Genomic DNA, 17822 nt, shown 5'->3' with positions numbered 1-17822 from the left:
CCACCTCCCCTGATGCGGTCCTCTCCCCACCAGTACAAGATCTGGCCACCAGCGAGACAGGCGTTTGGCTCGGAAGGTCCGGCTCCGGACCGGCGCCGACGGAGAAGAAGGGCCCCGCCCCGCCCCTTTCCCCTAGAGCCCGGAGCTGCGTCCTGGGGCCGCAGACCCGGCGCGCTGCGAACCATTTGCCTCTTGTTGCGTCTCCTGATCCTTGCATCTGTCCAGCTTTCTTCCTCCGGGGTGAAGATGTTCGTTCCCTGCGGCACGTCAGAGCCCGATTTTACTGGCTTCACCCTGCTGATGGTGAGTCCTTCCCCACCCCTTCTCTCCGTCTTACCTTTTGGGGGCTCTGTGGGCGCGGTGTGCCGCGGTGGGATCAGGCACCTAGTACGGGGCCTACACGCGCCTGTGAGCCGTGGGCCACTCAGTCAGCTAGCATTTATTAAGCACGTACTGTATGCCAAGCTCTGTGCTAAGCGCTGGGGATTCGAAGAAAGAAGACAATCTCTGCCCGCAAGAAGCCTGTGGTCTAATAGGGGAGACAACATGCAAACAGCCATGTACAGAGAAAACTTAGACAGGATATAATGGGAGATAATCAAGAGGGAAGTCACTAGAATTGAGGACTGGCAAAGCTTCTTCTGGAAGGTGGGACGTTAGCTGAGACTCGAAAGTAATCAGGAAAGCCGGGGAGGGAGGGTGAGGGGAGAGCGAAACCGCACTGTTGGGAGATGGGGTGTTGTGGACGACGAGCGGCCAAGAAGCTGGTGTCACTGGATGTCAGAGTAAAGGGAGGGAAATTTAATGAAGGAGGGTTTGTAAAGGTAGAAAGGAAGCCAGGTTATTAAGGGCTTTGATTGCTAAAGCAACCTAAACAACTTCCAGGCTCCAGCCCCTACATCAAGCTCACCTGCAGATCCTAGGATCACAGATTTGGAGCTGGAAGGACCTTTAGAGGCCAACGAGTTCAAACCCCTCGTTTTACAGATCAGGAAAAAGGCTGAATGAGAGAGGTTGAGTGACTTGCCCAAGGTCGCACAGCTTGCAGACATCAGAGGCAGGATTCTAACTCAGATCTTCCTTATTCCCAAATCTAGTCCTGCATATGATGCACCATGCAGAGCAAGGAGAAAATTAAAAGGTCACTTTGGACAGCTTTCATTTTGTTTATTCATTTGTCACAGCCCTTCCACATTATCCACTTGCTGAAGTTTTCTTTTATTTTTGCACTCTCCTCATGGCCTCCTCTTGGAATTCCTATATTCCTTAGAGGTTCAGCTCAAGTATGGTCTCCTTCAAAAAGTAATTACTGAATTCCACTCCTAATTGCTCTCTCCCTGAAATTTCTTTGAATTTATATTTACTTTTTGAGGTACCTGCTCTTTGCTCTCCCTTTCCCAATAGAATGTAATAACCACTTAAGTTCCTGCTTAGAGAGAAAAGTAATTTTTCTGTTTCTGTAACTGTCAGTAGCTGTATCATAAGAAGGAAGATGGGATATAGGCTCATAAGATTTCAAACTGGAAAAGATGATAAAAAGTCATCCAGTCCAATCTTGTCATTTTACATATTAGGAAGCTAAGATGCAGCTAGATTTAGTGACTTACCTTAGGTCTTTCAGGTAGTAAGGCCAGAATTCAAATCCAGTCTTTAGACTCTAAATCCAGTGGCCTTTCCACTATAGACACTTGGGTTTATATTTGTCAAATTGGTTTTTAAGCATAATCATCTCACCTGGGTAGAGACAAAAAGATCCTCCTAAACAGCAGTTTAGCTAATTCTGGACATGCTCCCCGAATCCTTGATGGAGGAGGATAGAGTAGAAAGAGCCCTAATTCTGTATTTAGCTTGGTGTCCTTAAGTCAATCACTTAACTCTTTGGAGCTCAGATTCCTCATCTGTAAAGTGGGAATGGGGAGCACCAATAGTAGTTGATCCCTAAGCTTCTTTGGGACTCTAATATCTTTATCTGTCTCCCTCATTTCATCATTGCTCGATTTTTTGCTACTCTAGTTCAGTCTTTTGCCTGTATTAAAGTCTCCTAATTGGTCTCCCTGTATCCAGGCTTTTACCGTCTCCAGTCTTGTCCTTCTCAGCTGCCAAAGTAATCAGTCAGTTGGTTAATAAGCATTTGTTAAAGCATCTTCTATGTGCCAGGTACTGTGCTAAATGTTAGGGATACAAAGAAAGGCAAAAGATAGTCCCTGCCCCTGAGGAACTCATACAAACAAACAAATATGTACAAACTAGCTATATTCAGGATAAATAGGAAATAATTTAAAGAGAGATGGCATTTGAATGAAGAGAGATTTGGAAAGTTTTCTGTAGGAGTTAGGATTTTAGCTAGGATTGAAGGAAGCCAGGGAAGGCAGGAGGTGGAGATGAGGAAAGAGAGCATTCCTGACATAGAGGACAGCCAGAGAAAATGCCCAGATCTGAGAGATGTGGTTTCTGGTTTTTGGAACAGGAAGGAGGACAATGTCACTGGATTGAAGAGTACACGGTAGGGAAGGGGGGGTATAAGGTGTAAGAAAACTGGAAAGGTGTGTATGTGGCGGGTAGGCATAGCAACTAGGTTATGAAGGGCTTTGAACACTAGAGGACTTTGTGTTTGATCCTGGAGGTTGGAGGGAGGCATTGAAATTTATTGGGGAGAGAGGAAGAAAGGGGTTTGACGTAGACTGGCACTTTAGGAAAATCACTTTGGTGGCTAGATGTAAGATGAAATACAGCACAGAGAGACTTGTGGCCCAAAGACCCAGTTAGTGGGCTATTGCAATAGTCCAGGGGTGAAATAATAAGGGCCTAGGCCAGGGTGATGGCAGTATGAGAGGACAGAATGAGACCAATTCAAGAGATGTTGCAAAGATAACATCAACTGACCTTGGCAACAGATTGGATATGGGGCTGAGGATGACTCTTTGTGACTTTGACTGTGAGCCTGAGGTAAGCTAGTGTTACCCTGGACAGTAATAGGGAAGTGTGGGAGGGTTTAGCGGAAAAGATAATAAAAATAATTTTGCTGAAGCATAGGTGATCATGTTACTCCCCAGCTGAAAAACCTAGTGTTTCTTAGGTAAAATATATACTCTTTACCTGCTATTCAAAGCTCTCTGCATTCTGGCTCTGCCTGCAGTTCTAGCCTTGTTTCACAGTATCTTCCTTCAGGTACTTTCTTCCAGTCAAAGTAGTTTTCTAGCTGTTTCCCCACCTCTAATTCCATCCTTTACCTCTGTGTCTGCACAAGAACTTGTCATTTCTTCTCCTCTCCCCACCATACCTGGAATTCACTTCTTCCTCATGTCTGTGTTTCAGAATAGTCCTACCTAACTTTAATCACTGAATGGGACAAACTGAGACCTGGGAAAGACCTTAGCTTAAAAAGGCCAGGGTCTCTCACTGCACTGGGGCCATCTCCAGTTGTCCTGATCTATATTGTGCCACTGGATGCAGATAGCTCCGGAAGAGAGAGTGAGGCTGGTGACTTTGCAGCCTCCTGCCTCACTTAAATCCAATTCATTTGCAAATCAGGACATCACCTTTCTGTTGTCATTAGTCTTCTTGGAGAACAAAGGACAAACAACAACAACAAACAACAGTTTCAAAATAATGGTAAATGTAACAAATGAGAACAGGCAGGACTACTCAATTCCTATTTCACTTCCGTTTTCTCTTCTGAGGAGAATGGACTTTGCCCTGAAAATGAATGGACAAAAATGGCAAACAGTGCTGATGGCCTAGATGAGTAATGAGTAGTAAGGGAACACCTAGTTGCATTTTGATATGTCAGGGTCACCTGGTCCAGATAAACTGTATCTTCCATACTGAAAAATTGGCCTATGTAATTGCCAAGCCACTGTCAGTATTATTTGAAATATTGTGGGAAATGGTTGAGGTGCCATAGGTTTAGAAAAGAGCAAATAATCTAATTCTAAAAGGGGCAAGGGAGAGAACAGAGTCTACTTACCATGTAGGCCAGTGAGCTTGACTTTGATTCCTGGAAAAATTGTTGAATGGATCATTAGAGAGATGGTTAGTGAACATGTAGAAAAAGAAGCAGTGATTGCAGTGAGCTTACATAGCTTCATCAAGAATGAGCCATGCCAGGCAGACACTTTATTCTGTGCTAGTAGATTAGGGGAATGCTATAGAAATAGTTTATCTAAATTTTAGCAAAGTGTTAAAAGTATCCCATGCTAGTCTTATGGAAAAGATAGAGAGATGTGGGCCAAATAATACAATTAGGTGGTTTTGGAATTAACTTGAATGACTACACTGAAGGAGTCACCATTTAATTGTTTTGTGTCAGCTTGTCAGGGACTTCTAGTGGATTGCCCCAAAGATACTCGATTATTCTGTACTGTTCAATATTTTCAGCAGTATCTTGGATCAAGGCATATATTGTATAGAAATGCATAGTTAGCAGATTTGCAGGTGACGCAAAGCTGGGAGCAGTCACTAATACCCAGCTGAGAGAGTCAGAATACCGAGGGATACTGATAGGCTAGAGCAGTGAAATAAATGGAAAGGATTAAATTAATTAGTAATAAACATAAAGCTTCACTCTTTCTTTCACAAAATCTGGCTGGAGGCATGGTTAGGCGTAGGTTTGTCCAAATAAGACCTGGGGCTTTTAGTGAACTGCTAGCTCTATGGGTTAGCAGTGTGATGTGGCAGCCAAAACTGCTAGTGCCATCTGGCTTAGATTTTAAGAGGCAAAAGAGAGAATAGTTCCTTTATCCTGGCTAACCACATCTGGACTATTGTTTTCATGAAAAGTTCGAGGTGCCTAAATTTAAGAAGGGCATTGATGATCTGGAGAGAATTCAGGGGAGGATAACCAGGATGATGAAAGGCCTTGAGTCCATCCTTATCGTATAAGAATTGACAGAAGGACCTGAGGGTATTTGTCATAGAGAAGAGAAGACTCAGAGGAGATGAGTTTTCACATATTTGATGACCTGTCGTTTGAATGAGGGACTAGACTTATTCTGTTGCCAGCAGAGGTCAGAATCAAGAACAATTGGTGGACATTATAAAGGGACAAATCTGTGCTTGATGTCAGGAAAAGCTTCCTAATAATTAGAACTGTCTCTAAGTAAAATGAACTGCCCAGGAAGTACTGGTTCTACTTCATTGGAAGTTTTCTGGTAGAGATTGGTTGACCACTTCTAGTGGGGTATTCATATCAGATATTTGTTGGACTGAATGGCCACTCAGGTGCCAACTCTGAAATTCTGTGGCTTTTCCTCAAAACTTAGCTTAGGTGCCAACCTTCCCTGATGTCCCCAGTTGCTGATATTTTCTTCCTCATCAAACTACCTTGTATTATATTTACTTTGTACATATTATAACCTTCCAAATATAATACAAGCTCCTTAAATATTGTTTGATTTTTGTTTGTATATACCCTGTGCTTGGCACAAAATAGGAATGTTGCTAGCTGTGTTACCATGGGAAAGGTAAAGAGAAGGGTAAGGTCTTGTTAATCTCTTATTTACCTTGAGTTTCCTCATTTGTAAAATGAGGATATAATATCCACCTTACAGAGATGTTGCAAAGGTCAAAAAAGTATATTTAAAGTGTTTTGTAAACCATGAAGCGCTATATAAATTTCTGCTTTTACTATTAGGAGTTTAATAAATGGTTATTGAATTCAGAGACATTAAAGTCAACCTTGTCCTCTGGAACCATATAACTCTAGAAGGACCAGGTCTATAACGTGGAGATCTGTCCCCTTCTCTTTTCCCATTGCCGCTACCTTAGTACAAGTCTTCATTACCACCTGCATGGACAGTTGCAGTAATCTCCTAACATCTTCTACCTCTTGAAAAAATAACAGTAACTAACATTTATATTGCACCATGTGCTGGGAATTGTGCTAAGTGCTTTACAATTTTCTCCTTTTATCCTCATGACAAACCTGGAAGGGCAGGAACTATTTGATTCAAATGAAGTAAGGTATATAAAGTTCTTTGTAAGTCTTGAATTACCATATGAATACCTGTTATCCTTTGTTGTATCTCCCCTGGTGCCTAGCATGGTGCTCTATGAACATTAGTTACTTAATAACTATTTGTTGAATGAATGGACACTACCTACTGACAGGAAGCAATGTAGAAAGCAAGTTGTAATATCAGATATAAAATGTTGTCAAAGTCACTTAAGCCCTATGAGCCTCAGTATAATGAGGGTTCTATAGTTTCATTCAACTCTATTATTTGATGATGCCCTGCATTCTCTTTAAGATCTGCAGATGTTAGGGTCTTGGTTAAAATATTTTTCAGTAGGGTTTCCTTTAACCCTGTTACAGGGTTTCTCCCAAACATTTGGTAACTTGAAAACACAGCTACTGAAGGGCACATATCAGAAGGAAATTTAGATTTACATTCATCCACATATAGGAACAACTACTAGCAAATAAAATAAGGTCATAATTATTTTGTTGTCCAGGTTACCCTATGTAAAAAATAATATGCTAGAATTTTATTAAGTATATGGAAAAATTATACATTGGGTGGAAGAGTCTTTCCCCAAAGATGGTACTGAAGGCAAAGAAGGAAGCCGTTGTCCCTCCCAAGACAGAAAACAGGTCCAAGGCCTTGAAGGCCAAGAAAGCGGTGTTGAAGGGTGTCCATAGCCACAAAAAGAAGAAGATCCAAACATCCCCCACCTTTCAGCGACCCGAAACACTAAGACCTCAAAAGCTGCCCAAATACCCTTGGAAAAGTGCCCCTCGGAGAAACAAGCTTGATCAGTATGCCATCATTAAGTTCTCCTTGACCACTGATTCTGCTATGAAGAAGGTTGAGGACAACAATACCCTAGTCTTCATTGTGGACGTCAAGGCCAACAGGCATCAGATTAAGCAGGCAGTAAGGAAGCTGTATGACCTTGACGTGACCAAGGTCAACACATTGATCTGGCCTGATGGAGAGAAGAAGGCATATGTCTGACTTGCCCCAGACTATGATGCTTTAGATGCTGCCAGCAAAATTGTAATCATCTAAACTGTGTCCAGCTATCCCATTCTACCTACAGTAAAGTTTTCCAGTAAAAAAAAAATTACACATTGCCAAGTTTAGGCCCTAAAATTTTTAAGTATTTTGCTAATTTTAATAGCTGATGTAATATCATTCTTTGTGATTTCAGCCAGCAGTATCTGTGGGGAATGTTGGTCAGCTTGCAATAGATCTGATTATCTCTACGCTGAATATGTGTAAGGTTGGTTACTTTTACACTGATTGCCTTGTTCCAATGGTTGGAAACAATCCCTATGCAACTGCAGAAGAAAACTCAACAGAACTCAGTATAAATGCTGAAGGTATGTGCATGTGATCCGAGCTTATATTTCTGTAGCTGTCAGTCATGAACCATCTATTAAGCACCTGCTATGTGCCAAGCACTGTGCTAAGTGCTAGGGATATAAAAAGAGACAAGACAGTCTCTGCCCCCAAGGAGCTTTCAATCTAATGGAGGAAACAGCATGCAAACAAATATAGGCAAAGTGAGCTAAATACAGGGCAAGTAGAAAATAATTAATAGAGGGAAAGTACTAGAATTGAAAGGGGTTGGGGAAAGCTTCTGGTAGAAGATGGAATTTTAGTTGGTATTTTAAAGGAAGCCAGGGAGGTCAATAGGGAGCAGAGGAAGGACAGTGTTCCAGACATAGGGAACCACCAGAGAAAATATCCTGTTACATGATAGGCTTGTTCTCCAGGTATTTGTGCCAACCCTATATCAGATAATTAATACTCAGCAGAGTATTAGGTATAGGCACTTTCCTTATTAAGTTCTTACTTTGTGTCTAGCATACATCTTTAAAATGTTGACCCTTTTAAAAACAATGTTTTTCTTCTAAACCTTTTGAAAATGGTAACTCTTTTAAAAAACACTTGGTCATACCTTTTTTTGTATCTTTTATTTGAAATTGTACATTTTTTTAAGCTACCTTACATGCTTGTCATTTTTTTTTCCTTTTCATATTCTTCAGTTTTATTTTCTGTTTTTATGACTATTGATTAGACCTGGAAGAGTCCTTAGAGACCATCTAGTCCAAACCCTCCTTTTATAAATGAAGGAACAGATCCAGAGGAGGTGAAATGACCTACCCAAAGTCACACAACTACAAGTTACAGAGCCAGGTCTCCTGAGTCTTTTGACTCTAAAGCCAGCGCTTTCTCCATTAAAACGTTCTGCCTTAAGACATGAATAAGGAAATTGAGGCTTACAAAGGTTAAGTGACTTGCCCATGGTCACACAGTTTGGCAGTGTCAGAGCCAAGATTTCAAACCAAGGTCTCTTTGCCCCCATAGTTAGCCATGTGCCACTGCCTAATGAATCATTGCTTATCGTGCATTTCTCCTTTTAGCTAAAGGCATTTTAAAACAAGCTGAAATGCACATTAATGTCTAAAAACTAAAAGCATTTGCAGAAGTCTTGAGGAAGACAGTGTAGGATATTAAACATAGTAATGTGTTATCCTGCTAGAAAATTAGTCTTGCTGTTTTATTAGCTATTGCAACTTTATCTTTTCAGTATGGGATAATTAAAAGGTCTATAAAATTCACTGGTACCTTTTAGTGTGCTTATACAGAGAACTAATGTTTAGATAAAATGATTAAGCTTTTATGTGTGTCCAATATTTTAATAGTTGAGGGAAATAATTACATAAAGAAGTTTAATGGAATTTAATTTTAATGTTTCACCACTTTAAAGAATACTAGTTGTAATTCCGATTTTCTTAACCTCTGATTTCTTTTTTTCTCTTTCTCTTTTGTTGTAGTATATTCAGCGCCTTCAATGAATCTGATGGCTCTCCAACTAAGATCAATTTTTATTAAGGTTAGTATTTTTATTATTTGCCTATATTAAAGTTCTTTTAAAAAAAACAAAAATTAGAAAGCCTTCTGTGATTTCTTATCAGCTAACAGTGACAGACCAAAAAATTGTATTTAAGTACTAGAACATCCTGGTCTTATTGCTGCAGTTACATTATTATATCACTACAAGTAGAAGAAAGGCAATGTGTTATCTAGAGCAAAGGGGTCTAGATTTAGTAAGAGGAAGTGGATATGAATCCTGCCTATGCTACTTACCACCTGAATAATCTTGAGCAAGTCTCTGTGCGGATTTCCATTTCCTGATTTGTAAAATAGCAGATGGGAAAATATTACATCTTAAATCTTGAAGATCCTTTCTAACTCTTAAGTTTTGCAGACCTCTGAATCTTGTAGCAGTTATACAGAATTAACATCTACACTTAAAAAATAGGCTTTTTCAGACAGTCAGTGATATAAAAATTACCCCATACTTTTTCTAAAACATTTACCTTTCAGCTGTTTTAAGAATAGCAGTTAGTGAACTTTCCACAGTTAGGAAGTCTGTCAGGTTTTGCTTTTGACTTGTGCTTCTGTCAGGGATCAGGATCAGTGAAAGATACGAGAAAAGAGATGGAAGCATTGAAAAAGAATTTTTGCTTTGGGGGGGGTGCTGGAAAAGGATATTAAAAATAATATATTTCCGACCTTTCTGTCAAGTTTTTACTAGCAAGTAAGTAAAAAGAAAAACAGATTTAGAAATTTAATGTTGAAGAGCTTTTGGTGACTATTTTTTGGTTAATGATGGGGGTGTATAAATTGACAACTAAGAAGAAACTGAACTTGATACTGGTTTTCATAGTGTACTAAGGAACTGTTATTGTTTGATAATATGTATATTATCAAAAACATTGTATATTATCTTTGTTTTGCTTTACTGTTATCTTTTCCATAGTATAGATTTGGAAATTGAGTAATAGAATAATATGCCACACTGCTTAAAATTTTCTCTCATTTTTTACCTTTAAAGATAATAAATAGGCTTACAAATAATATTACTTTTAGTATATATCACATTAAAAAGGACTCCCCCAAACGGACCAGTGGGTTTTTGCCATGCATAAACACCAAGATCTGATTTTGATGACTTTTTTTTCTTCTTTTCAATGGTGATTAAAGTATAAATCAAAGCCGTTCTGTGAAAAGCTCATTTCCTGGGTGAAAAGGAGTAAATGTGCCAGAGTTATTGTTCTTTCAAGCAGTCATTCATATCACTGTGATGATCAGCAGCTTCGTAGGTATGTTGAATCATCCTCTTTCTCATAATATACATGACGTAACATTGTAATTCCCAGTATTACTAGCATAGCAATTTAGAAGTTGTTTTAGTGTATCCAGCCTATGTGGCAATGGATAGATGTGAGTATTTACTGTATTTTGGTTTCTTCTCACTGGAAGCTAAGAAGAGGAGGCCTGTCTGGGGATATGGCATGAAGTTTTATGTGTTTCATAAGGTCTAGAGGAAATGAGGTTTGACAAGGGCCTGGGTGTCTAAAATTCTTCATTCCTTGCTTTGTGCTTCTGTATCACAGAGCTTAGTAATGAAGGAAAAAGAAGACAACTCATAAAGAAGGGTGCTTAACCAAGGGTGATGGTTAAATGCTTTTCTGAAAGGCTGGATTGATATTTTCTTTGATTCTTATGTGATCACTCATCTTCACAGAAAGAAGTTCAATTGACTTTAATTACAATCCTCTGGAGTGTCAGAATGAGTCCTTTAATGTAGGACAAAGGAAGTACTTAGGGGAACATGACCTATAACATACTGTCTTTCATTACCAATTATATACTTTAAAATTATATTTTCATTATATCTTATACCAGAGGCTATAGTAGTGTCAGGATTAAATGGTGGGTTTTTTTTTAAATTCCCTTTCATTATTTGTTTGTCAATGTTTTATCTTGAAACAGAAACATTCTCAAATGATAACTTTGTGTCAGAGTACTTCTACGAACCAAGGAATATGGGATGACTTCTGCATGTTAATTCTGAAATTTCATACTTTGTCTGTTTTCATTTTACCTGTGGAATGAATATGGCTAGCAGGTGAAACTCATGAGCAACAATGCGTAATATGTATAACCCTGTTTATCAGAAATAATATTTGCTTCTACCAAGAAATGAGGTTTAAGGATCAGAGTTTTATGCTGAGGATTCCTTTTTTTTTTTTAAATGACTTTTGGGAACAGTTGTAGTCAGGGGAGCTTCATCTTTTATTGTTCAGTCGTTTCAGTCATATCCAACTCTCTGTGACCCCATTTGGGGTTTTCTTAGTAAAGATACTGAAGTGGTTTGTTATTTCTTTTTCCAGCTCCTTTTACAGATGAGGAATTGAGGCAAACAGGGCAAAGTGACTTGCCTAGGGTCATACAGCTAGTAAGCACCTGACTCTAGGCCTGACGCTCTATCCACGGTGCCACCTAGCTGCCCTTATATTCATCTTATAACTAGAGCTAATTTCTAAGTTTCTTATAATATAAAGAATTCATAGTATTTGTAAGAAATGGGAGAAGAATGTAGAACAGTGAAGAATGGATAAAATTTTAGGATGGCCTTGACTTTTTTTTTTCTTTCCCCAGTTACATATTATAAAACAGATGACTGGTGGCCACAAAACTGTCGTGCTTTTAAAAATACTCTGTTCTTCCTTGATTGAAGAGATTTCTCTTAATTTTTTCAGTTAATGAAAGCCTAAATGTAGGTCAAATGCTGGTGTTACCTTTGTATGTGATATTAGTGGGTTTGTTTTATTTTAATGAGCATATTAAATTATTATCTGCAGCATTCCATTCCGATACTTACTTACACCTGAAATGGAAAAAAGTGTTGGCGAAGCATTACAGAAGCTTCATTGGAAGGAAATGGAAAAAAGTAAATCATTTCCTGAAATAAGAGATTCTGAGTTGTGTGTCCGTATTCCTGGAGGTGGTATCACAAAATCTTTGTACACTGAGAGGTGAGTATAGCAGTTGACTTAATAGAAATTTGGAAGAGATTTCTAACATGAGCATTTGTATTAGAAATCACATGCATTTAATTCAAGAAAATAGCATTTAGGGGTATTTAACAATATTATATTATAGTAACTTTGGTGTAATTAATCAAAAAGTATTCCCACTTTACTTCAGGTACTTAAGAGTCAATTTTTGATGACAGTGTTGAGGGAGAGATGAAAGTTGGAGGAAGAGAAAACTTTTATTATTTCTTTCTCTTACTTTTTCAGTAACACACACATATATAGCCCTTGAATCACCTGAGGATTTTTAGAACATTTGAAACTTAGTCCCATTTAACTTACTTCCTTTTTCTGCCTAATCATTTCACAGAAACTCAGGCCAAGTTAAGCACCAGCTAAAAGCTGGACTATTAAACTGTAACCACGGTGTTCATTTATACTGTAGATGTACATTTTTTCCTGTGTTCTTTTGTGGTCTATTCAAATATTTATATAATACCTAGTATTCATACTATGTAAAATCTGTAAGAAGACATCCATCAGTCAATGAATCAGCAAACATTTATTAAGCACCTATTATGTGCCAGGTACTGTGCTAGGCATGGGAAAGACAAACTCAAAAATAAAATACTCCCTGATGCCAAGGGGTTTACATTCTCTTGGGAGAGGTCACATATAGATAGATAGATAGATAGATACATACATACATACATACATACATACATACATATCTACAGAATAAATCACAAGGAAATTTGGAGGGCATGCTAGCGTCTGGGAGGGGTGAGAAAAGGCTTCTAAGAGTGGGAGGAGGAGTGCATTCCAGATACGCAAGATAGCTGGTTACAAAGACATAGAGGTGGGAGATGAAATAGTACATGCAAGGAACAGGAAGAAAGCCAGTTTGGCTAGACAGTAGAGTGAAGGACAGAAAATAATGTATAGTGAGGCTGGAAGGTAAGGTTATGAAGGACTCTCAATGGCAAATACAGTTTATGTTTGATCCTAGAGATAACAGGGAGCCTTCTGTATGTCATAGAGAGGTGGTGTGGTCAGACACATACATATGGTCATCCTTCCCATTTTAAAGTTGCTGATAAAAGATCTTAAAAATAGAACCACTGCCAGGGAAAGAACTCTCTTAGATGGCACTCTACTGCCATGGAAGCCAAGCCAGTTGAACTTTGGTGATTGTGGAGCTCATCTAGCCAATTATGAGACAACTTAGCTGTCATGAGTTTTGTTTTAAATTACAAAGCACCGTGAATGTGTAAAGAGCATTTACTAAGGGATAGTGTAGAAGTCTGCCTGATGCTAGTTTAAAATTTTTTTTAGTTTATTATTTTCATTTTTTAAGTAACAAGAATTTTTATATTAAGCTGCCTTTCCCTCCTCCCTCTCCATTGAGCAAATTTAAAAAACAAACCCAAAAAACAAATGCTTCAATACATATCCTGCAAAACAAATTCCCACATTAGCCCTTTCTGAAAATGTGTCTCTCTGCATCATAATGTCATCACCTCTTTGTCAGGAGGTGAGTATTGTTTTTCATCTTCATTTTTTGGAGTAATTGTTTATGATCACATTTATTAGAATTCTAAAATCTTTTAGTTCTCATTGTGTAAATTGCTCTTCTGGTTCTGCTCACTTTGTTCTGCATGGCTTCATTAAGTTCTGAAGTTATCTATTTCATCATTTCTTATGACGATAATATTCCATTGCATTCATGTGCCACAATTGTTTGGCAGTTCCTCATTAGGAGAACACTCATTTAGTTTCCAGTTTGGGAATACAGTTAAAAACCTGTAAATATTCCTCGTTTGATTTTTGAAGATTGTCTAGTTCCTCCCCGTGGTTCTGTGATTAGGCATCACACAAGACATGCATACCTTCATCCTTGTAGTTGCCCTTATTTCTGCAACCCCAGCACTTATCTATCTTGCTTTTGTACCTGTTTATCAGCTATAGTCTCTGTGTTTTGATGGAGCATTTTCTTATAGCTCCTGCTTTAGGGAAATTCTGTTTATTGTGGACAAGAAGGATTTTTTTGTACAAGTAGTTTTTTGTTTACCCTATTACAAGTTGTTTTCTTGCATTTAACTGTCCTGTTCCCTTCTGTGGCTTCCCTCGCCACTTTATATTATTAATAACAAAGCTATTCTACTTCATATTCCAATCAGTTGACCATAGTGTTTCTGATAATCACAGCCTCCCTAAAATCTGTACTGGATGTTGGTCAGTCACGTGGCACAGCTTTGAGACAGGAGTTTGACTTATCATGTAGCCCAAATGTTGGAGACCAAAGTCCATATTTGTTGTGATATTTATTTGGCTACTTCTGTCACAACCATTAAGCTTGTGAGTCCCTGAGGACAGGAACTGTCTTTCAGCTTTCTAAATCTCCCCAGCACTTAGTATAGTGCCTGTTACATGGAAGGCACTTAAATGCTTATTGATCTATTTAGCGGTGGAGAAGTAAGTAGTGATAGTGACATGATTTTTAACTACCTAGTCCTGGATACTTAAAACTCGTCACCAGAAAATAGAACACATTAAATCATCTGCCTAATGATTTTTCACTGGTTAAGCTATGGAAGGGGACATGTTGAATTCTGCTTCTTAGTGGAAAATAACTGATTCATTCTCTTTGTTGTAGTTGTTCCAAAGGGATACAGATGGCAGTTGTCTTGAAATTTGTTTCAGAAGGAGATAATATTCCAGATGCCTTTGACCTTGTTAGATATCTTAATGATTGGCTTCAGATAATTAAACCTCAGGTAAGTGTTCTTTTCTTTAATTTGACCTCTAATGAGTTCTTCATCATTTATTTCATATACCATTTATTAACTATTATAAATTATTGTTTTTGTTAATTTGAGGTGAGAATACAAAAAGTAGTTCTTTCCATTCGTTGGGAAGAGTGGGGTAGGGCCAGGGGTGGGCTCTAGTTAAGGAGAATAATGGAGATCTTGTAATAGTAGAACCATTTACTGTGGTCGCCTACAATTTGATTTTTATAAGTTAATCATATGTTACCGTGTTTCCATATACAAACCCAAATATTTCCAGCACCTGTCTTACCCTCTTGAAGAATTATACTCTCCAGACTTTGTTTCCCCATACAGCTTTACGGTTTCTCTCCTATATGATAGTTTAGCCATTTTAAAACTGAACACTTCAAAGTTACAAATATTAATGCTAAAGTAAAACTTGCTACACTCTTCCTTTACGTCTAATTTAATATCACTGAGAAACAGAGTTGCTAAGTTTTCTTTTGAACTCAAGTTGTTTCAAGGAGGACATGAGGTATTGTTTATGAGAAATTATGACTAAATAGCTGGAAAGCAATGCTATAGCTGTTGGTAGAGTTTTTTGTCACTATAAGATAGTCCCATCACTGTGAAGCCTTGAAGTATTGGGGCATGATGGAAAGAACACTGGACTTGTCTGAGATCCTGCCTCTTCCACGTTTACCTGGCTCTGTAAAAATAGCTGGAATTTATATGGTGCTTTAAAGTTTGCAAAGTGTTTCACACTTGGTTTGATCCTCCTAATAAACAAGTGAAATAGGTGCTATTGTATCCCCATTTTACAGCCGAGGAAACTGAGGCAGAGAGAAGTTGAGTGACTTGCCCAGGGTTATACAGCTAGTGTCTTAGGACTTGAACTCAGGTCTTAACTGACTCCAGGTCCAACACTATTCCCTGTATTCCCAACTGCTTCTGTGACTACTGGCAGCATGGCATGGTGGAGAGAGAAATAGTCTCAGAGTGATAGAGATCTGGGTTCAAGTCCTGCCTCTGGCACAGACTGGCTGCTACCCCTTAGCAAATTAGTTAACGTCTTAGTGACTCAGACTCTGAGGCTTTTGAAGTTTTAGGACAGATGCTTAGCTTTCTTGGCAGAGAGAGTATCCTCATGGGATGTTTCTTATCCAGTGAATTACAGCTCTGACTTGTGACCACCAGCAAATCACTTAACCTCCAAACTCACATCCTCAAACTATAAAAAGGAGAATAATATTTGCATTCCCTGGCTCTCAGGATTGTTGTGAAGAATGCACTTTGGATTGAGTGCCAGGCCTGGAATCAGGAAGATCTGAGTTCAGATCAGATGCTTAGTAGCTGCGGTGACCCTGTTACACGGGAGGCACTTAAATGCTTACGACTCAGCGCTGGAGAAGCAAGTAGTGATAGTGACATGATTTTTAACTACCTAGTCCTGGATACTTAAAACTGTTCAGACACTTAGTAGCTGTGTGACCCTGGGCAAGTCACTTAACCCTGTTTGCCTTAGTTTCCTTATCTGTTAAATGAGCTGGAGAAGGAAATGGCAAACACTCTAGTGTCTTTGCCAAGAAAACTCCAGTTAGAGTCATGAAGAGTCGAGACATGACTGAAACAACTGAACAACAACAAAAAGCTATAAAGTACTATTGTAATTAGGAAACTTATGACACAAAAACATAACATAAGGAAAAATGCTAGATTTTTAAGATGTTTTATTGCTGTTTTATTTTTTACGCCACCTGCCAATAACTCAGCTCTCCCTTTGCCCTTTTGAGCCCTGCCTTATACCATAGAAAACCAGTTGAGGAGAATTACACCATCCTAGGACTGAATGTGGATCTCTGTAATAATCTGCACCTCTTTGGAGAGGAAATAAACAGGCTTCATCTTGGAAAATGTTTTTTATAAATGCCTTTCTGGGCAACCCAGAGCCCCATTATAAATATTTAAAAACTTATTTGTGTGTCAAGTTGCCTCCTGTCTAGAACAGAGACTGCTTCAGGCCCCACAGCAGCTTAAGTCAGCATTCAGCAAGTTTGGCTGCATTTTTAAGCCTTTCTCTTATTTAGGGTCCTACTTAACAAGATCCATCAGCAGTCATCATGATATTGCTTTGTGCTTTGGCCCTGTGGTAAGGAATGAGCAAAATCCCCTGAGAAGAGGCTTGGTTCACATGAAGAAAGAAAAATATTTTTCCCCTGATGGCATCAGAGCAAACAGAGGTTGGAGACTGAGGAAAGAGGGACTGTGTAGTGCCTGCATGTGGGAATGGAATTTAACATTTATACTTGGAGGTCTAATGTATTTTTGTTTTTAAATCCAGGAGTGCAGTGACTCCACAACATCTGTTTCCCAGTGGAAAATGCCAAGTTCTTGGAGATTGCTCTTTGGCAGTGGCCTCCCTCCTGCGCTTTTTTGATTACTTGTGGCTCATACAATCTGACAGTACTATTATGTATGTCCCCAAGGTGTTGGGGCCATACCTGTGAGGAGCTCCTGGTGCAGATTGGCCGTTTCTCTGGGACTTTTAGTCTTAGAAAGTCACATGGAACACTGAGATGAAGTTGCTTCTATAGCCAATAAGAGGTGGACATGGAACCTAGGCCTTCTTGACTCCAAGGCGAGCCTTCTATCCAGGATAGCTGTTGTGTCCTGAAATTACCAAATACAACTATCCAATAATTTATAAAAGGATTTGTATTATGTCAATATGACAGAAAATCTCAAAGAAATAGAATAATAGTCATCCAGCCTTTCATCATATATAACAAATATAAATTTTGTAGAATAAACTTTTTCTTAAGAAATTATTGACTGAATTGTGGTTTTTGGTTTTTAACTGAAAATATTTCTGACCAAAAAATAATATATTAGCAATGAGTGACCTTCTTTACTCTTATATTAAATATCCTACGTTAGTTTCTCTTTTACGTGCTCTGAAGAGTTGCATACTAATATTACCAACAGAATCTCTTTCTTGATCTGAATTCTGGTCATTTAAGAATTTCTGTCCTGGGGACTGAAGCTTTAGCTTTACGTACCTCTGACTTCCAAGTTTTGGTACACCTGGCCTTGCTCATATTAAAATCTGGCCTTTGTTTCCTTCCAGCTCAATACATATTCATGAGATGAATTGAGGCCATTTCAGAGAAGAGGAATGGGATAAACAGGCTTGAGCAAAAATAAGCACTTTCTCA

At 38.7% G+C, this 17822-nt stretch overlaps 1 protein-coding gene across 2 annotated transcripts; it reads left to right on the top strand.

The window, feature by feature from the left end:
- Positions 1 to 115: 115 nt before the first annotated feature.
- PSMG2 (proteasome assembly chaperone 2) lies at positions 116 to 17432 on the top strand. 2 transcript variants are annotated; one of them, XM_036747357.1, is made up of 7 exons: positions 116 to 303; positions 7153 to 7324; positions 8786 to 8844; positions 9999 to 10117; positions 11663 to 11836; positions 14493 to 14613; positions 16949 to 17432. In XM_036747357.1, exons 1-7 carry the CDS (start codon positions 247 to 249, stop codon positions 17042 to 17044), a joined length of 798 nt encoding a protein of 265 aa, XP_036603252.1. In that variant the 5' UTR covers positions 116 to 246; the 3' UTR covers positions 17045 to 17432. The 2 variants fall into 2 exon arrangements, with proteins under 2 accessions (XP_036603252.1, XP_036603846.1); XM_036747951.1 differs by having other exon boundaries at positions 137 to 303; positions 16952 to 17432.
- Positions 17433 to 17822: the final 390 nt, after the last annotated feature.

This window comes from Trichosurus vulpecula, chromosome 1 (genome assembly GCF_011100635.1).
Source record: "Trichosurus vulpecula isolate mTriVul1 chromosome 1, mTriVul1.pri, whole genome shotgun sequence".
In the NCBI taxonomy this organism is placed as follows: domain Eukaryota; kingdom Metazoa; phylum Chordata; class Mammalia; order Diprotodontia; family Phalangeridae; genus Trichosurus; species Trichosurus vulpecula.
The sequence above is the reverse complement of the archived record's forward strand: the minus strand, read 5'-3'. Positions and strand labels throughout refer to the sequence as shown.

What these genes read in the sequence shown, in the direction of transcription:
- PSMG2 (XM_036747357.1), top strand. Translation starts at nt 247, where the DNA reads ATGTTCGTTCCCTGCGGCACGTCAGAGCCCGATTTTACTGGCTTCACC. An exon ending in TAAGATCAATTTTTATTAAG is followed by an intron (nt 8,845 to 9,998) that starts GTTAGTATTTTT and finishes TGGTGATTAAAG; the next exon opens with TATAAATCAAAGCCGTTCTG. An exon ending in GATGATCAGCAGCTTCGTAG is followed by an intron (nt 10,118 to 11,662) that starts GTATGTTGAATC and finishes TATTATCTGCAG; the next exon opens with CATTCCATTCCGATACTTAC.